The following is a 22,567-nucleotide window of genomic DNA, read 5'->3' as shown; positions in this document are numbered from 1 at the left end:
CTGCCCTTCCCCCACTTGCTTGCACTCTCAATAAATAAATAAATAAATAGATAAACAAACATTAATTATTGTTTCAAGCTACTAGGTTTTGTGTTGATATGTAATCAATACATAGATATTACTCTGATGTGGAAAATTACTGGAAGGTTTGATCTGGCTTGCTTTTTAATAGACTTACTCTGGCTCCTGGATTAAGAATAGACCAACAAGGGGCAAATGGAGACACGATGAGTGTAGTTAGAAAGTGACTAAAATAATCCAGGAGAAAGAAGATGACAGTGTGAGCAGGGATGATGGCAGAAGAAGGAGTAAATTTATTGTGAGGGTGGAAGTGTGAGTGATTGCTGACAAACTGAGTATAGGATTTGAGAAAAAGAGAGGCATCAAAAGCATCACCAAGATTTTAGGTCTAAATAACCTGAAGAATGGAGCTGCCTTGGAGGAAAATTAAAGAGGATTTGGTCATGGGGAAAGGGAAGGAAAAGAACTTCCCGGAACCCAGACTGGCAAATGTTCCACTGGAGCCTTAGATTAGGGAAGCATCAGCGTATAAACGGTTTTTAAAGGCATGATACTGGATGAGATCACTTGGGAACTACATGTAGAAAAAGTCCAAGAATGGAGCCCAGTGTACTCCCACATATAAAGGCAGGGGTGATGAAAAGGAACCAGGGGAAAAGACTGAGAAGGAGCAGAAGGGAGGAGGAAAACTAGCCAAGTGTCGTGTGTAGGAAGCCAAATGGGAAAGAGAAACGTATTTCAAAAAAGGAGAAAGTTTCCAGTGGAGAAAGACGTTGCTGGGTCAAATAAAGGAGAACCGAGAGATCGCCATTAGTGGAACAACATGGATGCCACTCGTTATCTTATGAGGAGATGTGGTGGCACAGTGAGGGTGAAAACACTGACAAAGTGAGTTCAAGAGATAAGTGAAGGAGGTGCATTGAAGCCTATAAGAATAATTAATAGGGGCGCCTGGGTGGCTCAGTCGGTTGAGCGGCCGACTTCAGCTCAGGTCACGATCTCGCGGTCCGTGAGTTCGAGCCCCGCGTCGGGCTCTGGGTTGATGGCCCAGAGCCTGGAGCCTGCTTCCGATTCTGTATCTCCCTCTCTCTCTGCCCCTCCCCCGTTCATGCTCTGTCTCTCTCTGTCCCAAAAACAAATAAACGTTAAAAAAAAAAAACATTTAAAAAAGAATAATTATTTCAAAACAAGTTACTGAAAAACATGCACGTAAAAATACCTTTCTCTCTGCCATCTATACAAGCGATACTTTTTTTCAAAGCTAATCATAAGTCTCTCTCTCTCTCTCTCTCTCTCTCAAAAATAAATAAACATAAAAAAACATTTTTTTAAGCTAACCAAAAGTCTTAGTTCTTTCTTGAAGGCATCCTAGATTATTCTGCCTTTTCTGAAATCCTGCCATATTTATGTATTATCCTGCAATTTGAAACAGCAGGTATTTAACCTTTACACAGTTTTCTAAGAGTTATGAAACTGGAGATTAAGTTTAAAATTTCTAACAGTCCCACAGTTTCCAAACTGTGCACCAAGTCACTCTAGGGTGCCACAGAAAATTCATAGGGACTACGTGAGATATTTTTAATTTTTGAGGGAAACAGTGATACTTGATATTTGTTGGATGCTACCTGAACTACTAGCTCAAGGTAATTCACAGTTTGAACAAGAGATGATGTTACAATGATGTCAAAACGTTGCAAAGCAGGGTCTTCTACAGTTGCTGTGATAAATAGTAAGTGCCATGTGCAGTCAAAAGTGAAGGTGACAGTAACATACACATTTCTACGGTTTGAGGGATTGGGCAGTGTCCCAAAAGGTGCAAACAAGTAATTGAGGCTTTTTGAGAATGAAATAAAAATATTTTTCTTTCAATTTATGTGTATTATTTTTTCAAATGGCCATTAAGTTGTAATGAAGTAAATACTTAAGTTATTTAGATAAAAATACTTAAAAATAGAACTGTTGGGTATTTCTACTGACTTAGGAATGCTATGAAAAACAAAATCACTAAAACACTATGAGTACAGTGAACAGAGAAAGTTTGAGAGCCTCTGAGATAGCCACTTGCTGATTGACTAACAATAAAAAAAATTAATGAAAACTTTCTGAATGGATTTATATTACTCATTACTAACTCTCACCCACCTAGATAAGTGGTCTATCATCACTTGCTCTGCAACAGTCTGTTTCTTCTTCTCTGCAGCCACAATTTCCTAAGAAGAGAAATTTTTTTTTTTAATTTCATTGTCCATAAAATAGAACAATACTATAGTTAAGACAAGAATCCAAAATATATGTTAAATTTCCAAATTCCTTCTTAAATATAGATTACTATATCCATCACTAATAAAAGAATCCTAATGATTTAATCTAAAAATACCATTTATTTCCTAAAAAGTGATACACTTAAATTTCTGTAGAAATCATCAGAGTTTTCCATGCACAGCCTCTGAATTTCATGGAGCTAGAATAAAGGAGGAGGACATTATTATATCCCTATCCTTGACAGATGCCCTGTAAAAGGCACTTTAACCTGCTCCAAGAATACCAACCCTGACACAAAAAGAGTTTGTTCTAAAACTGTAAGTAGTAGATATGAAGCTAAAACTGAATTGGAATCATTCAACTTTATATCAAAAATCTAAAAATAAATATTTTTAAAAAGCCTTCCATCATTAAAAGGATAATAATATTTTCTATGCATATAATCCATTACTCAATTGCTGGTTTGATTAAACTATCTTCACACTATTTTTTGCTCTTCCAACTCATTTGAAAATATTTTTACTATATTTTAGGTTATATGAAATTGAAAGATTAGTAATCATTCAATTCCAATTAGATTATAATGTGACTATATTCACTAAAATGTTTCTTTTCAAGAGTAAATAAAAGAAGTTGAAAAAATTAAGGAGTCAAAATAAAGCTTGTTCTATTTTTACACTGTAAATTACTGTCATCTCCCTTGATCACTCTAGTAAATGGAATCAAGTACAATAACATTCCTTAGATAAAGGCTTTGTAACCTTAGGGAGAATGCTCCATTTGAAACTAAGGCAAAATTCAAATAAGGATGACTAAAGGCATATCATAGAAACTACTAAGAAAACTGGGAATTTGGGCACAACTATTTAAATATTAGTCTATAGTTGAATTTCATCTTTTTTTTTTTTTTTTTTTTTTTTTTTTGGTTTGGTAGAACTTAAGATACAGTTTACACATCCAAATACGCCCCATATAAAGTTCATGTCATTTAACATGACTGCATCTGGTGTTATCTAAGCTCATGACAATTTATAATGACTTGTTTAGTAATCAGTGTCAAACAGCAATTAAAAAGTTAGAAAACTTGTGGTAACTTACAGGTACAGCAAAGCATGTTTTATGTCTAAGGGGGAAGAAAGTGAACACTGACTGAAACATGAAATTATATACAGAAAAGGTCAGCCAGAACAGAGGTGTAAAACTCAGAAGCAAGCAAAAGAGGTGAGATTAATGAGTAGAAAGCCCATGCAGAAAGCCCACCTTGAGTGTTGACATTTATGGAGGCTTATTGTAGGAAAGGTTAGAATCACCCTCAGGCACACTGATTTAGAGGTCTGTGTAAACAAAAAGCAGATCAGAAGCAGAAGCCACACTGATTCAAAGGATCTGATAATGTTGAAAACTGACTAGCAAACTAAAAGAGATGGATATAAAAACCACACAGGCTCACTGCTTCTGTTGTTGAATTAAGTGGTTAAAAATTAAAATGTTTCCACCTACATTTTAAAAATAAATCAGTATTGGGGCGCCTGGGTGGCTCAGTCAGTTAAGTATCCGACTTCGGCTCAGTTCGTGATCTCACGGTTCGTGGGTTCAAGCCCCACATCGGGCTCTGAGCCCATCCAGTTTAGAGCCTGGAGCCTGTTTCAGATTCTGTGTCTCCCTCTCTCTCTGCCCCTCCTCCACGCGCGCTCTGTCTCCCTTTGTCTCAAAAATAAATAAACATTTAAAAAAATTAAAAATAAATCAGTACTAATTTCAAACACATTCAAAGTGTACTCACACAAATATTTCCTTGGGCGGGTGTGGGGGGGATGATAAATGCCTGCTATCACAATGAAGTAAAATGTACGTGATGCTGAATTTAGTGAATTAAAATGATTGTGAGTAAAAGAAATCCAATAACACCCAGAGGGCTTTGGATGAAATCAAGAACACTCAATAGGCCTTAAGTATCAGTAATACTCATTTCAAGTGTAACTTCAGGAACATATCAAAGTAAGCCTCATCTGGGATACTGTTTTGTCTTATAAAGTAGCTTTTTTTAATTTTAGGATAATCCTGGTAAGATTCCTTATTCTATTAAACATAAATATCTCAATAATAATAGGCATATAAAATAATGTTTATGTTGTTTTAGTAAAAGAACTACAGCAAGGTAGTAACTTGGTCATCCACAGAAAATCAGTACATAGTCCGGAGACTGATTACACATTGTTGTCAATTCAGAACATACTCATTCTGGATGATTGTAATTCCAATAAAATAGATATTGACTTCCGTCAATGATAATGATAATGTAACTGGCTAAAACTGTAATGTTTTATTATATTTAGGTTATTTAAGCCAGAATTTTCCCAACTTTGGAACCACCACACACTGGTATTTCATCAATTCATTACTAATATGTCTAAGATATTAATCACCTGGGGGTGTCTGGGCTGGCCAGTGGACTCCAACTTCAAGCAGCTTGGTCTGATTACCCCAGGACACTATAGAAGTGTCATTATCTATTTGTATCAGATCTGCCCTAAGCGATCCTCATCCAACAATCCAATTGATTTTATAAAAGATGTAATTTAGAGTTAATATTGAGAATCTAGAGCTTTGCTTCCCTTTTCCTTAAAAAAAAAAATTACTTGATTCCTGCCCTTTTCCTTAACGTGCTGGAATTTCTCTAGTCTTATTTGCTTATCACTTTCAAAAAACTAACTAGGTTACTTTGGAGGCAGGGGTGATGCTAAATTAAACCCACTGACAAAAACAGCAGCCAATTAACATTTTTAATAGCATAAACTAAATTTTTACAAACTCTTAAAGATTCAAGACTATTTTTCCACGGCAAATATACCAAACAGCAACCATTGGTAAAAACGAGGACTCGATTTACTCATTAGTGAACATCCACCTCAGTCCAAATTCAATTGTTGCAATTATTTATTCAGTTTTAAGTCTGGAAAATCTTGGAGGGCAAATGAACTTAATGGGTTAACAAGTAAATAAAAATACTGGTAACTTACGGCATCAGACTTCCTCATACACCACGGTGCATTGTACGGGATGTCTGCATAACCCTGCTGTAAGAGGGCTTTCCTATCCAGAGTTGTAAGACCATCGATGATGGCTGCTTCACCTTGTACACACTGCAAGTGAAAGCAATAAATAAACTCATGAGAGTTTGTACTCAGCTCACATACTTAGCATATTTGTTTTTAACAAAATAGAGTATTAAATCACCTCTGAACATGTCAATAGTTATTTGTGTAGCAGTTAACGGTACAATCTCTGACAATCAGATTGCCTATTTGAATCCAGTTCTTCCACCTTCTAGCTAGATGACCTCTCTGTGCCTTGGCTTACTCATGGCAATGGGAATTAATAACAGTATCTACTTCACACACACACACACACACACACACACACACACACACACACAGTTTAAATGTCCAACTCCTATAAAAGTATCTGATATAGAGTCAGCATTAGATACAAAGTAGCAACTATTATAACTATTATTGACCATTTGAGTCTTTGTAAAGTTAATAAAAATGGGCAATGTCCACTCCTTCATACAATGAAATTCAGAAGTACTAAGAGATGGAGTTTATCCTTTAAGGTAAAGGATTCTCTGGGATCCTAAAGATAAACACTAAATTTTTCTCTGAATATAAGATGTACTTATATTCCCTTAACAACAACAAGAAAAATGTCCCAGTGGGATAGCAATTGCCAAAAACATAATAGATTTCAAGAGTTTTTCCTCCAGGGTTTGTTCTCACTTTAGATCCTTCTCGAAAGGTCACACTCCATGTTCATACTCTACTCTGTCTTCATGACCTTTGACTACTACATGAAATCTTATACATTTGTTTGTGAATTATTGCCTGCCTCTCCTGCTAGACATTCCATTAGGGTGAACTGTCTTTTCTATTGCAGTATCCCTGATGCCTGAACAGGACCACACATTGTCAACACTCGATATTTATTCAACAAATGAATAACACATCTTGTATAAGTATTAACTATTGGGAAACCAATTTATGAGGATACTTTATAATTTTATTTATTTACCTGCTAATATATTTGTTTTTCCTGCATAGTGATTTATTTTAACAGGCATCAAAAAAGATCTTTAGCATTATATAAGGTAAATTAAGCTGATTAAATTAACAGATTATGTTCAACTATAAGCAAAGGTCTGCACTAAGTTTAGATTGAAAGAAACTTTCAAAAGATTTTTATTTATTTTGTTTCAGCTTATTTTTATCCTTTTACAAAAGGGAAAGGGTGACATTTCCCCCTTGGTATGTCAAATTTAACCTCCCCAGACCAGACTTCCTGGTGGTCTTCCCTCCCCTTCCAATTGTTCAGGCCCAAAATTTTAGAGGCATCCTTCATCATCTCTTTCTCCTAAGCCTGCAACCAAACCATCAACAAATATTCTCAGCAAATATTCTCAATTATTCAAAATCTATCCAGAATCTGGTTTCTCATCATGACCACTTCTTATCCAACTCTGCTGCCATTGTCCTCATCTCTTGTATGGCTTATTGTGACAGACGCCACAAATATCTTTCCGCTTCCAGCTTCGCCCCATTCTTCGCAGAACCCATCCTCAACACAGCAAAGGCGCTTTCTGCCTCAGAGTAAAAGGCAAAGTTCTTATGTGGTCTACAAGGCCTCACAGATCTGCCTCCCCACCCTCCCTTAACTCTCTCCTCATCTCTCCCTTCCTCCTCCTCCTCTGACCACACCATCCTCCTTGGTATTTCTTCTTTTTTTAGTGTTTATTTATTTATTTTGATAGAGAGAGCCAGCGTGGGAAGAGGCAGAGAGAGGAGAGAGAGAGAGTGAGAGAGAATCACAAGCAGGCTCCGTGCTGTCAGCACAGAACCTGACTCGTGGCTCAAACCCACAAACTGGGAGATCATGACCTGAGCCAAAATCAAGAATCAAAGGCTTAACCAACTGAGCCACCCAGGTGCCCCATCCTCCTTGATATTTCTGGAACACTCTATGCTCCCTCCTGCTTCCTGACACTCAGAGTTTATTCTGAGTGGCTTGTGCATCACCTCTTGTGCACCAGCCGTGTGCTGAAATGCTACCTATGGGAAAGATCTTCCCTGGTGATCCTGTACAAGTTGCAATCCCAACCTTGAACCCTGGTCTTCCCAGTTCCCCTCCATCCATAGCATTTATCACCATCTGTCAGGCTAGATGGGTTGATTGATTCATTCATTCACTAACATTTTTTTCTTGCTAAGTCCTTCCATTATGAGAATATATTCTGTAAGGGCAAAAATATTTGTTTTATTTACTGACTTAATTACTGTTTTCTATAAAATTGAAGTTTAATGATTTTCATGCATTATTTAAAGATATTTCATTATTTAAAATATAAGTTCACATTTTGGGAAATAATTTGACAATAAGGATTCATCAGCTTTTTACACTAAATGGAAGGAAACTCAACAAAGGAAATCTGCCATTAAACAAGCAGAGGGGAACTTTTATCTTACTGTTTAATTAATTATCTGTTGACTGATAATATCAGTTTGACTAATGGGTGATTATGACCTTTAGTTATTGCCCTAGGTCCTAAATAAGTCTAACTTTAACTTTTTTTTTTAATCAGTAAAAAGAATCCATTTACATGTTGTTCCCTACTTTATCAAGAGGCTTACATTTCTGATATCAGAGAGCACTTCTATTTCCAGCGATTACTATTCCAATGTTAATTAATGTAATTGTAAACAGTTTTACTAATAGCCCATGTATACAACAATTTTGATTTTTGTAATGGCAAAAATCTAAAAAAATATCAAATAAGTTGTTCGAACTCTTAAGTACAAAATTATTATGTATAGAAACCAGGTCTTTTTGCAAGACTATCAAGAACACATGAAATAATAAGTATATACATTTATATGTAGATTTTAAAAATCAAAGCAAAACAGAATTTTTTTCCAAAAGAAAATATGCATATGCTGGCTTCTATAAAATTCTTTATTCATACTGTAAGTGTTTACCAAACATATGGGAAGCTTTGCAAGAAATATTGGTTCCTCTCTTAACCAAAAATAAACAAATGCCCTCATCTGAACACATATTCAAGTAAATCAAAGCTTTGCTTAAAAATATTTTAAACTACTTTGCTGCAGCAAATAGAGCATGAGCTTTTAGATATCTTCAATCTATTTCCCCAACAATATTACAGTGATCTAAATATTACATGGTAAAACTTATAAATACATGGCCGGATGCTACAGTGCTGTGAAATTATCCTGCCTATGATTATAGACATTAGATTATTACATTTGTATACATCTGTTTGGATCTGGGATACGTGTCTTAACATAATAGAGACAAAATAATCCCATCACTTTTGTTACTCTTTCCACTAAACACCATGTGATGTAGTAGTTAGTTCAAGATAGTTCCTACATGGATAAATGATATGCCATACCTACTTATAAATTAATCAATTCTTTTTACCTATAAAAAATGTTAAGCTGATACAACCATCAAACTTCCCTGAAAATACAATATTCTTACAAAAAGTTAACTATTACATCCAACTACTATCTCTTTTATGGCTAGTAGTGTCATAAACAATGTTTCTAAACCTTTCTTTCCACAATTCAAGGTTGACCTTTCCAATATGCTTATGAAAAGCCATTAAATATATTATGGTTAGTTGGCTCTCATAGTCATGAATGGTGAATTTACATCTAATTAATATTAAAAAAAAGCATAACTTTAGTAATTCATGATGTTAAAAAAACATCTCCCAACATGACGCAGAAGAAAATCACGGAGTGATGACAGTTTTAGAATAAAATAGGGTCATTGTCACATCTATAATCACTTTTCAACTTTAAAATTTAGACTGTGAGGGGCATCTGGGTGGCTCAGTCGGTTAAAGCATCCAACTTCAGCTCAGGTCATGACCTCACAGTTCGTGAGTTCGAGCCCCACGTCAGGCTCTGTGTGAGAACTCAGAGCCTGGAGCCTGCTTCATATTCTGTGTCTCCCTCTCTCTCTGCCCCTCTCCATCTCATGGTCTGTCTGTCTGTCTGTCTCTCTCTCTCTCTGTCTCTTTCTCACAAAATAAATAACTAAAAACAGTTTTAATTTAGACTGAGACAAAGAGAGTTCAGGATAGCTACATCAAAAACAGCTTTGTGATATGGTCTTATTTCCAATCCCAAAATAATGAAAACTTGAGAGAAAAGATGACTAGGTCATCTGGCTAGAGTTTTCACACTTGAAAATGATAAATAATAAACCCTTAGAGTAGTCCTTAAGAATAAACTATTTAATGCAAGCAAAGCACTTCAAATAGTCCCTAGAACACAAAAACAAATGCTAGCTACTATACTTACTGTGACTAACAGCAAGACACCCCAGACAAAAAGACTTCTCTGATACATGGAATTTCTTTTTTTTTTTTAATTACATCAGAACTTCATGAAGTCTCATACAATGCCTTGTCATCTACCTTGTTTCTTGGAGACTGTTGCGTGACACCTGGTTTTGGATTTTCTGCATTTCTCTGACTGTACTGTTTATATCCCTCTTTCATTTCAGTTTTATATTGTTGATATTTTAGTTTATATTTGCTTGTTGGTCCTGGTAAGTTTTCATGTATTATGTCTTGCTCCTAGATGTAAAAATAAAAAGCATGTTATCCACCAGAAAAAAAAAATGAAAACAATTATTAATTTTCCTTATTAACATACACAGGTTTATCATTTACCTTAACATTTATGTTTAAGAAACAGATCATTATGATCTACATGCTAAACAGAGGTCATGTTTAAAATATTTCGCTGGTACAGCATCACTGAGCAACCAAAGCAAGTGGAACTGCTCAGGATGGACTGTGGTCGTAAGTACCAGGAAGCATATACTTTGTTTCCCAGCTGAAGATCAGTCCTGGTTCTATGAAACTGGTGGGTTAAAATGAATATGCGCAGTACTAAGTGGGATATATGAAAAGCCATCCTAAAATAAAATTAAATAACATTTATTATGAGCTCTATGCAATATTGTGTTCGAATGTTTTTTATAGTAGATACCAAGTAAAAATTACCTCCTCGTCAGAGTCAACAAGGCTTCCCAAATCAAGTCGTGGAACCCTGAAAGAAATAATCTATGCATCCCATTACTTTTTAAAATGAGGCTTTAATAGTTGCAAGTCATACATGCTGCATCTTATATAAAAAGGTACACTAAAGCCAATGGTGTGCTGCACCTACCAGCTGTGAGAGGCTTGTGTTACATAAAGGTTCAGTAGTTTTTGAGCTAGTTGTTAACAAAGCATTATTAAAGATAAAATTATATAAACTTCTCATTAAATAAGCTACATTAAAAACAAAGATCAGGGGCGCCTGGGTGGCGCAGTCGGTTGGTTAAGCGTCCGACTTCACCCAGGTCACGATCTCGCGGTCCGTGAGTTCGAGCCCCGCGTCAGGCTCTGGGCTGATGGCTCGGAGCCTGGAGCCTGTTTCCGATTCTGTGTCTCCCTCTCTCTCTGCCCCTCCCCCGTTCATGCTCTGTCTCTCTCTGTCCCAAAAATAAATAAAAAACGTTGAAAAACAAAGATCATAAATACTTGAAGTCATCACTTCTTAATGGCTTTACTGTGCTTCACTATTATCTATGTTCTAGAAGTTATTTACACCTATGGTATTTGGGTGGTAGTATAACGGTGTGCATCTCTTTCCAAGTCTGGGTTCAGTAATATTACACATAGCTTGAAATCAGCCACAGCAGGATGATTGACACGGACATTGGCAAATGCTATGAATCAGGACTTGATTTATTATTTTGTTGATTTCTGAGACTTAAAACAGTAGTGAAGAAAACATTAATGGTACAGATTAAACTTAAAAAGTGTATCGTATCTGTAATTGGCACATTGCAAATAACAAAAAACTGAGGAAATATTGTACCAGAATTTGAAACTATTACTTAAGTCAACAAATAAATCACTCACATCACTTTACAATAAATGAAAATATCAACCAATGTTCATAAATTGAACTAATGGTTCGTCAGCTGCAGATACAAGAATTCAGCAAAAAACAAAAAGCATTCCGTGAGAATCAATTGACTACATGGAATTTTCAAAAGAGAGTTTATATATTTATTAGTATTTGTAAATTGCCTACTATATATCTTCTATAGGAGTAAAATGTATAACCAACTTAAAAAATACTTAAGTTTATGTATGATTAACAAGTAAAATTTTAAATAAACTTATAGTACACTTTCAGAAAACCAGTTGTCAAACATTTAACATGAATGGGATTGATTGTCAGTACACACTGAATATATTTATCTAAGGCTTGCACCTACCTCTATTCTTTGTCTAGATGAGTATAGAGGTATCTGTTACATAGAACCACATGAAATTGCTGATACTTATTAATTTCATACGGTTCAGCCTAACAAATTACTAGGGTTTTAACTTCTATTATCTAATAAGTCCTGTAGTCTAAAATACTTGAAAAAATATAAAAATAATAACCTTCCAAATTTTAAAAGGCAAAAATGTACAATATAAAACATGAATTAATGTAGTCCGTCCAAAACTAAAATCATTTAAATAAGATTGACAAAATTGTCATATTTCTCAAGATAAGGTTAAGGTCACAGATACTTTTCATTAAATTCATTTTGACTATCCTAGTTTTAAAATTCAAAATTTCATACATTTCTTTAATAAATTCACTTAGCTCAATTTTCTAAATAAAATAATAGTTTAACTTTTTCAGGAAAATGTAAGAATATTAAAGAAAATAAAAAACAAGACAAGTATCACCCTCAATCCTATCATCCTGCTTCCATTCTGGCATAGCAATTTTCAGGCCATCTACATGAATATCGATTTTTTTTTTGCAATTCACAATCACAGCTACATATAAAATTTTGCTTTATTTTTTTTTATTTGTTAACGTATTATATATGTTCGCCCATTAAATAGCTCAAATGTGAAGAAATGTGACTTACACAGGTAGGCAAGGATTCTGGATTCCCCGTGATTTGGAAGTCCGTCCTTGCTTTAATTAAAAGAAAAAATCAGTATGTATATACCCTTTATTTATACTTTAAAAGATAAGCAATGAGTCAATTCAGTAAAACTGATTATTATTTTCTCAGTAAACTTCATAGAAGAAATATTTATTAAGGCTCTCCTTACTATGCTTGAGACACAGAAATAGGATGATAAGCAACACAATCTTTACCCTCATGGCGCCCTGTCTACTGGGGAAGACATTCATTCAAACAAACAATAATGAGGAAAAACACGTGCTATGACAGAGCAACTACATATAGCATGTGTACCCAACAACTCTAGGAAACTGAGGACGTTTTTTCAGAAACAAAAAAAAGGAATCTTGAAATGGAACTCTGAAGGATAAGTAGCAGTTAGCCAGATAAAGGCAGAAGGGAGAATATTGCTTTAGTCAGGAAACAACTCATCCTGCACTAGCCCACAGGCAAGAGTTAGCAGCTAGACAGGGTTGAAATCCAGAGCAAGGAGATCGTGGCCAGAACTGTTCCATAATACAAGTCAAAGAACTTGGACCTTGCCCTAAAGGTAATGTGAAAACTGCAGGATTTAAGCAAAGAGACAAATATATACATGTATACATTTGTAGATGTTCAATATTATTTCCAAAAAATTGTGCAAAGACATGAAATTTACTCACGATAAATTGAGTGGTGAGCTCATGGTGGTGAGCTCAGCCACCATGGAATAAGAAATACATATGAGCCATAGAGAAATTCAAATTAATAAGTGCAGCAAACAATTCATCAACACTTATAGCTTACTTCTTAAATGTTATCTAACTGGTCATTTTTGTGATACTGACAATAAGTATAGAAATTACATTCAAGGGGCGCCTGGGTGGCTCAGTCTGTTAAGCATCCAGCTTTTGATTTTGGCTCAGGTCATGATCTCACAGTTCACAGGTTTGAGCCTCGCATCATGTTCTGCACTGACAGCACGGAGCCTGCTTGGGATTTTCTCCATCCCTGTCTCTCTCTGCCCCTCCCTCACACTCTTTCTCTCTCTCTCAAAATAAATAAATTAAAAAAAGAAGAAGAAGAAATTACATGTAAGACTGAGCTTCATCACTCTAATTGATCAAAGAGAACACAAATTCAATTCAGTATAAACTTTATTAATACGGCATTGTTTTAAATACTATATTAATAAAAAGTTAAAATGCAGAAATATAAAATCACAAAATAATCAGTTAATTAGAAAAAAAAAAAAATATATATATATATAAAATAGTTGACCCTTGAGCAATGCTGGGGTTAAAGCTACTAACCACCTCCCCCCATACAGTCAATAATGCATGTAAAACTTTTGACTCCTCAAAAAGTTAACTACTACTAGCCTACTGTTGACTAGGAATATAAAGTCAATTGACACATATTTTATATTATATGTACTATACACTACATTCTTACAATAAAGTTAGCTACAGAAAATGTTATTAAGAAAATCATACAGAATAGAAAACACATTGTATTTATTGAAAAAAATCTGCATATAAATGTACCCATGCAGTTCAAACGAATTAAAGGTCAATTGTCTATAACACATACATCATAGCTTAAAGTAGCAGCACACCTCTATCGCATATCAAAGATTGTCTTAATTGTACTTGGAAAACATCGTGATATCATCTAAACTTAGGAAGAAAATCTAAACAGAATATAACTGTAGTTGTCATAATTATCACCATCATTATCCCCCAGAAAGCCTTTTATTTTTTTTTAATGTTTATTTATTTATTTTGAGAAAGAGAAAAAGTGCACAATAGCAGGGGAAGGGCAGAGAGAGGAGAAAGAGAATCCCAAGCAGGCTCTGCACTGTCAGCACAGAGCCCAATGCAGGGTTGGATCTCAGAAACCTGAGAGTATGACCTGAGCCGAAATTAAGACTTGGGCACTTAACCAACTGGGGCACACAGGTGCCTCCCCACCGTCCCTCCTCCCTCCCTCCCCCCCAGAAGGTGTTTTAATAGACCCCAGAAAGTGTTTTGACTTAAAGACAGTCTTTTAAAGTCATAGGCCTATTTTACAATGGCAGTTACCTTTCTTGTCTAATTCCAACAAAATTTTGCTAGCGAATCCAGAATGAAGGTAAATTATAGCTTATAAATCCCTGGGCCAGGAGTTGGCAAACTATGGTCAACCTCTGTTCTATAAATAAACTTCTATTGAACCACAACATTGATTTATTTATGAATTGTCTCATTACATCAGCAGAGTTAAGTGATTGCAACAGAGACAACAGCCCATAAAGCCAAAACTACTAGCTGGCCCTTTATTTACTTTTTTCTAAGTTTATTTATTTATTTTGAGAAAGAGAGGGAGAGAAAGAATCTCAAGTAGGCTTAGCACTGTCAATGCACAGCCTGGCACAGGGCCTGAAGCCACGAACCAGAAGATCATGACCTGAGCCAAAATCAAGTTGGAGGCTCAACTGACTGAGCCACCCAGGGACCCCTAGCTGGCTATATCCTGTCCTTTTTTTTAAAAATAGACTTTATTTTTTAGGAGTTTTAGGTTCATATCAAAATTGAGTGGAAGATACAGATATTTCCTGTATATCCCCTGTGATATTATGATTTGTAAGAAATATACATTTGGACATTCATATGACCAAAACAGATTTCTCATATATATTTGGTCTTGTCCAGTTCCTGGGTTACAGCTCCCAAAATCTTTGGAGTTTTCTCAAAGTTAAGAGAAATAAATGTATTTTGTTATGTTAATGAGGTTGCTTTTGGAAAGCTCCTAAACTTGATGGCTGGTTGCCAATAAAGCCTACCCTGTGATTGGAGGGTTGGACTTTCACTCTCACCTCCTGACCTCCAGGGAGTGGAGAAGAGGGCTAGAAGTTTAATTAATCACCAATGGCCAATGATTTAATCAACCTTGCCTATGTAATGAAACCTCCATAAAATCCCAAAAAGACAGCATTCAGAGAGCTTCTGGGTTGGTGAACACGTGGAGGTTGAGAGAGTGGCATGCCTAGAGAGGGCATGGAAGCTTCCTGCCCCTTCTCCCATACCTTGCCATACCCATCTCTTCTCTCTGGCTATTCCTGAGTTATATATTTTTATAATAAACTGGTAATCTAGTAAATAAAATGTTTCTCTGAGTTCTGTGAGCCACTCTAGCAAATTAATCAAACTCAAGGAGGAGGCTGTGGGAACCTCTGACTTACATAGCTTGTCGGTCAGAAGTACCAGTATCTGAGTATCAACTCCAGCCTGTAGCCAGAAGCACAGGTAACAACCTAGGCTTGTTTGAAGTTGGAGAAGGTGTGCAGTCTTTAAAACTGAACCCTTAACCTGTGGAACCTGATGCTATCTCTGGGTTGATAGTATCAAAACTGGGTTGAATTGTAGGTCACCCAATTGCATCAGAGCATTGCTAGTTGAAGGTGTTGAAATTGAAACAGGGTGCTCATAACACCAAAAGACCCTACTGACCACACATATGCATAGTCTTCCCCATTATTAATATCCCTCACCAGAGTGGTACATTTGTTACAATTGATAAACCAACATTCATAAATCATTATCACTCAAAATCCATTACATTAGAGCTCACTCTTAGTGTGAACTCTATAGATTTAGACAAATTTGTAATGACTTGCATACTGTCTTTTTCCCCTTTTATTTTAAGCAACTTCCATGTTACTCCTTAAAATCATGTTCATCTAGTATTTCTCAATTGCTACATACTTTTCCAGTATTTTTTCATTATTAAAAAAACACACACTTTTAAAAAATACCTTTGTTTTCATCTGAGTTTTTCTATATTTCAGATTATTTCCATAGAATAGATTCCAGGGATTTTTTTTTTTAACGTTTATTTATTTTTGAGACAGAGAGAGACAGAGCATGAACGGGGGAGGGGCAGAGAGAGAGAGGGAGACACAGAACCGGAAGCAGGATCCAGGCTCTGAGCCATCAGCCCAGAGCCCGACGCGGGGCTCGAACTCACGGACCTCGAGATGGTGACCTGAGCTGAAGTTGGACGCTTAACCGACTGAGCCACCCAGGCGCCCTGATTCCAGGGATTTTATTTGCATCAAATCACTTGAAAAATTTTATAGGTCAATACACACCACCAATCTTGTTTCCAGAAATGTGGTACCAGGTTTTTGTTTTGTTTTGTTTTTGGGTTTTCTTATATTTGATTCTGTAGAATTTCAATTTAGACTAGTCATTTTCTAAAGAACATAATATACACATTACAATCAAATGCCTCTGCATTCCAGAAATTCAACTCCTGAAAGCTTTGCAAAGAGGTGATGATTTCTTTTTTTTTTTAGTTTTTTTTTTTAACGTTTATTTATTTTTGAGACAGAGAGAGAGCATGAACGGGGGAGGGTCAGAGAGAGGGAGACACAGAATCTGAAACAGGCTCCAGGCTCTGAGCTGTCAGCACAGAGCCTGACATGGGGCTCGAACTCACAGACCACGAGATCATGACCTGAGCCGAAGTCGGCCGCTTAACCGACTGAACCACCCAGGCACCCCAAGGTGATGATTTCTATGAAATATCCTGCTTTTCTAATTATTTCAAAAGCCAAAAAGTTAACAAAGCAGATTTAAAGACAGCAGCATGAGTCAATATTAATAAACTTTTGTATTTTCAAAACTCTATACACTAATTTTTCTAATGTCACTATTACAATGTAAATTGAAATCAATTAATATAAATGATAATCAGTTAATACTGTGAATTATCATTGATGTTTTGGTCAGGTTTTTTTTTTATACGTCACTCTGTGCTCATCAAAAGTGCTCTCCTCAATCCCCATCACCTGTTTAAGCCATCTCCCCACCCACTTTCCCTCATGGTACCAGTTAAGAATGCACCGATTCTAAGTCTGAGTATTTCAATATTACATTTTTCCTCTAATTTAATAGAGGCATAAAAGTATATCATGATGCTAATTTTCATTCCCCTGATTATCAGTGGGGCTGAACAAGTTTTTGTATTCTTATCTCCTACACATATTTCCCAGCTGTTGGTGTTTGTAATGATATCTGAGTAAAAAGCACAGATCTTGAAGTCAGAACTGGAGTTCAAAATCTTGGCAAGTCACTTAATCTCGAGGACCCACAGTCCTTCCACTTCTAAAAGTAGGTTAATAATAATACCTACCTCAAAGGTGTGTTGTAAGAATTAAGTGATATAAGTTAATGAAACATTTATCATGGTGTCTGGACAAGCAGTAGGCATTCAATATTTAGAATAATAAGAATAAAGAAATATAAATATACATCACTTGTATGTATTTCTAAACTAAAATTTATATTTACCCAATTCTGTGATGGAAACAAGGGAAAAGTAGCTGTAAATTTGTGCTTAATTAATGATTTATATACACAAGGGTGATATTATGAAGGTTTACAAAGAATAAAGGTCTTAATAGAAGCCCAGATTCTCTTCTTACCTAACACAAAATGTATATTGATACTCTCTTCTTCTTTCTACTATTCTTATTTCTTACATTTTCTACAGATACACACAGATAATTTTTAAGATAATAATATGAAAACCATAATAATAAGCTTGATTTTTACAAATAAAACTAATTCAAGCAATGACCAAGTTTTTAATTGATTATCTTCAATCCTGGCCACTCACTTCTTCAAATCTAGAAAATATGGATCCTAAATGTTTGTAAGTATAAGTAGTCATTAAAAAACATGAAGAAAATGGCCAATGATTTAATAAATCCTTTAATGAATTTAACAAATCATTTAATGAATAATCGGGCAATTATTTAATGAATCATCCCACAAGAGGAAAACTATATAGCACACATACTTGCAGCAGCTTTCTTCCAGAAAATGGCTGAGTTTGACTCGTAGGAGAAGAAGCAACTCCTTTAACCTCTAAATCCATTCAAGTTCACGTATTTATCCTGCAGTATACTTTGAAAAGGGTAAAAACATACAAAACGGTCATTCTTACTCTAATTTTAAACAAGCCATGCAAATTGCATACTACTACTACATGGAAAGAAGTCATGTGGTTAATCATTCTTACTTCTTTCACTCAAATCAACTTTTTGTGGGTGATTACATTATGTGGGGCAAATGCTAGTCCGAATAGTGTTCCCCCAAAGATGTCCATGCCCTAATCAGTGGGCCCTGTGAATATGTTTACCCTATACAACAAGGAGGACTTTTCAGATGTGATTATGTAAAAGGATTTAGAGGTGTGAAAATTATCCTGGATTATCTGCAGGGCCCAATGTAATCATCAGGGTCCTTATAAGAGGGAGCAGAATAATCAGAGTATGAAACAGAAGATGTAAGAAAGACAGCACAGGTCAGAGAGGAATGAAGATGCTATATAGCTGGCTTTGAAAGTGGAGGGAGAGGTCATGAGCAGTCTCCACAAGTCAGAAGAGGCAAGGAACGAATTTTCCCCTGGAGCCTCCAGGAGGAGCCAGCCCTGCTGACATCTTAATGTTAGCCCTGTAGGACTCATTTTGCACTTCTGATCTCCAGAACTATAAAATAAATAATAAATAATAAGTTAATTTATGTTGTTTCAAACCACTAAGTTTGTGGGAATTTTTCACGGTAGTGATAGAAAACTAATGCTTGTACTTCTCTACCACAAAGTGGTATAAATTTATTTTCTTTACTCTTTTCCTAAACCTTTAGGAGTTCTGACTTTGCCAGAGTAAGCTAATGAAAAATCTTGTTATGCAAACAGTATTCTTCAATACAAAGAATAAAACAGAGCGGATGGTCCAATTAGTAATTATGAGGTGACAGGTAAAACGCATGTAAGAAAATATTGAAAATCCTCAACTTGCAAAGTTGTACAAAACCAAAATCCTCAGTCACCCAAATTTTGAATATTTTATTTCACACTTCAACCTTAATCATACTGAGGATATGTTGTTTAACAATTCATACTTTCTTTTTCTATTATTAGACTGGGATTTATTTTAATAGTAATTTAATTTTTAAGGAAAGATGGCATGGCATAGTGCCAGCATAGAGTTATATAGACTGATATTAAAATCCTCATTTTTTTGATACTTTCCCATAATGTAAGCTTGGGTAAGAATTTAACCTTTCCGAGCCAATATGTCTAATTTGTAAAATGCGTTTAATGTTACCACATTTCTCATCTTCCTATGCATATGGAACATATTCAATTCGTGGTAGCCATCATTATTATTATTAAAATGTAGTTTTAGTGCAATGAAATCCTCTTACTGAGATATCCCAGTTCTTCACTAATTTAGCTATATGGTTCCTTTTACCCCATTTCCATAGTCCCCTCCCCTAGGATCCCATGACCTAAGGCCAGATTTCTACTGTTAAGAGTAAAATCAGGAAGACTTATTAACCAACAGCAGACATATTCGGAAAAGATCACAATATTGGATTTGATAATAATTTGGCTTTTTTTTTCCTGAGCTATCTTTCACAAGTAAGCAACTTTCTTAAAGTTGTTATTGCTTTGGTGGGGGGAAAGAAGGCTGTTGTTTGCTTTTAACCACATCACAAAAGGTGTTGTATTTGCCATGATGATTGGCAACCAACAAACCCAAGTTAAAACAGAGAAGCTGAGCAATCAGCTAAGTGATTTTCTCCACATACCAACCACACAATTACCTATACCTGAGAAACCATTACAGCCATTTCAAATCACTACAGGTCACGTTACATCGCCATAATTCATTTGCAAATAACAAAAACAACAAAATTTAAATCTTCTTTCCAGGACTTCCTACTCCCTGTATTTCCCTAGGCTTAACACTCATTAGTTTTGACTGTAATTAACTCTTTTCGTGTCTCTAATAAACTGTCAAGACCATGAAGCTGGATTTCATGTCCTTAATATAGCAGATACATAATAAATATTAATTTAGTCAATAAATTAATGTATAGTCAAATACCTGTTCACACTTTAAACATATTCTTAGTTTCCCTTCTCGGCACATAAATGACATGATCACATGCTACATATACTGTTCTTCAAACAATAGATATGGTATTCAAAGCACAAATGGTAATTATTTTTCACGCTATACTGTAATCCTCACAAAGGCAAGGACTATGGTTTTGCTCACCTTGTATCTCAGCACTTAGCAGAAAGCCTAGAAAACAGTAGGAACTTAATAACTATTTGCCGAATAGGTGAATTCAGTCAGTTCACATGTGCGTTATTTCAGACCTTGGCAGCATACAAACGGTTCATTCAGATATCACAGGAGTAGGAAAGGGCAGTGCCATCATACAGGGAACACTCCAGGATCTACAGAATTGGAACAGTCAGGCTCCTGACACCTCTGTCAAAGAATCTTAAGATTTGGACAGGCCTGCAGAGATGAAATAACTCAATCTTCTGATTTCCAAACTGAGGAATCAGTGACCCAAAAAAGGGGGATTTTACTTTGCCAAGTTATTTGCCAGTTATTACTGAGCATGAATTTATACCAGCTTCAGATCTCTTTCTAACACTACCCCCTTGCTGGTGGTACAGGTCAGAAGAAAGAGAGGAGAATTAGCTAGAGACTCAAGAACACCAGAAACCTAAACCTGGTGGCAAAAGAATTTCAAATAAATGGCCTGTGAGCCGATCTTTGGAATGCACACCAAAGTCTGTCCATGTCGGACGGGAATACTCAGTTGGGGTATGTTGGGGAGGAGAGGTGGCAGGAAGCAGGGAAAAGTACTTCTGAATGGCTCTGTCTCCATCCGGACTGCCCCAAGTCAAGAGATATTATAGCTGGCACGTCATGAATGTTGTTAACAAACAGATCCAAGTCTTACCACATTATCTTTAGTGCTACCAAAAAGAACAGAACTCACCTCCCACTCTTCTCATTTCTCAAGGATAATTATTTCCAATTGCAATTATCACCATTTCCCTCTTGGTTAGTGATATTAGTGACTATAATTTGCTTCTACCAAATCAGAACATAATGGAAGGCGAAGAATAAATTGGTCAAATCCATCCCATAATCAAGGAGAGAAAAAAAAGATGAAAAGATTTAGTATTTAATCTCCATGCAAGTGAGGACCAAGTTTATCTTGGAGCCCAGGTGATAAGAGACCCGAGTATCTGAATGAACCTGGCGTCATTCTTAAATTCAAACAGTAATTGTCGGTACACCCCTCCCCCCCCCCCAACACACACACAAAGGTTAAGATTATGCATTAACGCAAAGTACCTGAACTAATGCTCCGCCCTCTTCCTATCGGAGATTCAAGGACTGGGGTGTGACACCAGCCAACGACAGCCAACCTGAATTGACCCAACAAGCTAGGTAAAGAGCAGGTCCTGAGTGGGAAGGATGGCAAAGGTATGTATCAATGGGGCGATTCCATCGAGAACTCCCTTGAGACAGCTGAGACAAGCTGGAAAGGCACAGCCCCCAGTAGACTCCGCCAAGCCCAGGCCCGCGTCTGCAGGTTGCCTAGCAACTGGCGTCCCCTTGCTGGGCCTCCAGACCCTTTCTCAAATACAAGGAAAAGATGATCGGCCCAAATCCCTTGCTCCTTCCACGCCACCTCTTGCCCTATACTGAGTGGGGTACTTCCTCGGCCAACCCGGCCAGCGAAGCAAGCGACCCCGCGGAGGTACTTGCCGAAGCGAGCTGCTGAAATCCTGTGGGGGGCCTCCGAGTCTCATCCGGGGACCAGTTCCAGGGTGCCTCTAAATCCCGGCGGGGAAGTGGAAGAGGATTCACTTATATATGGGCTTCTCAGGCGCAGAGACGGGACCAAAGCCCAGCCGGGATCCACCACGGGTGTTGTATATAATTCTTTTAAGTGAGTTCTCTTTAACAAATTTTATACAGCCTCTGCCAGGAGTTTAGATCCTAGAGAGATATTATGAGGGGGAAAAATTATGTTATAATGCCCGCTGTCAAGGAACTTGCAATTATTTATTTTTTTATTTAAAAATGTTTTTTAAATGTTTATTTGAGAGAGACAGCGACAGAGCATGAGCAGGGGAGGGGCAGAGAGAGAGGAAGACACTGAATCTGAAGTAGGCTCCAGGCTCTGAGCTTGCAAGCACAGAGCCTGACATGGGGTGGGAACTCACGAACAGAGAGAGATCATGACCTGAGCCAAAGTCGGCGGCGCTTAAGGACTGAGCCTCGCAGGCGTCCCAGAACTTGCAATTATTTAAAAAGACAAGACGCAATATAGTATTATAGAGAGATACATACATACAGGTACATAGATAT

The 22,567-nt window shown here is 36.5% G+C and overlaps 1 protein-coding gene across 10 annotated transcripts in view; it reads right to left on the bottom strand.

The window, feature by feature from the left end:
* CAPS2 (calcyphosine 2) overlaps window positions 1-22,567 on the bottom strand; it is a 115,992-nt gene that overhangs the window by 36,129 nt on the left and 57,296 nt on the right. For 3 of the 10 annotated variants that reach the window (XM_053894612.1, XM_053894613.1, XM_019455134.2), the window contains exons 2-9: window positions 21,545-22,195; window positions 21,183-21,277; window positions 18,169-18,275; window positions 12,301-12,350; window positions 10,379-10,424; window positions 9,773-9,946; window positions 5,304-5,426; window positions 2,164-2,231 (exon numbers count right to left, since the gene is read on the bottom strand). In XM_053894612.1, coding sequence (XP_053750587.1) covers window positions 2,164-2,231; window positions 5,304-5,426; window positions 9,773-9,946; window positions 10,379-10,424; window positions 12,301-12,350; window positions 18,169-18,246 — 539 coding nt within the window. In that variant the 5' untranslated portion in view covers window positions 18,247-18,275; window positions 21,183-21,277; window positions 21,545-22,195. Of the gene's footprint in view, window positions 1-2,163; window positions 2,232-3,543; window positions 3,618-5,303; window positions 5,427-9,772; window positions 9,947-10,378; window positions 10,439-12,300; window positions 12,351-18,168; window positions 18,276-21,182; window positions 21,278-21,544; window positions 22,196-22,567 lie in introns of those variants that run through there. The other 7 variants (XM_053894611.1, XM_053894610.1, XM_053894614.1 and 4 more) reach the window with 7 other exon arrangements.

This window comes from Panthera pardus, unplaced genomic scaffold (assembly GCF_024362965.1).
Source record: "Panthera pardus isolate Hobbes unplaced genomic scaffold, ASM2436296v1 HiC_scaffold_6, whole genome shotgun sequence".
Classification (NCBI taxonomy): Eukaryota; Metazoa; Chordata; class Mammalia; order Carnivora; family Felidae; genus Panthera; species Panthera pardus.
This window is presented reverse-complemented; position numbering and strand designations above follow the sequence as displayed.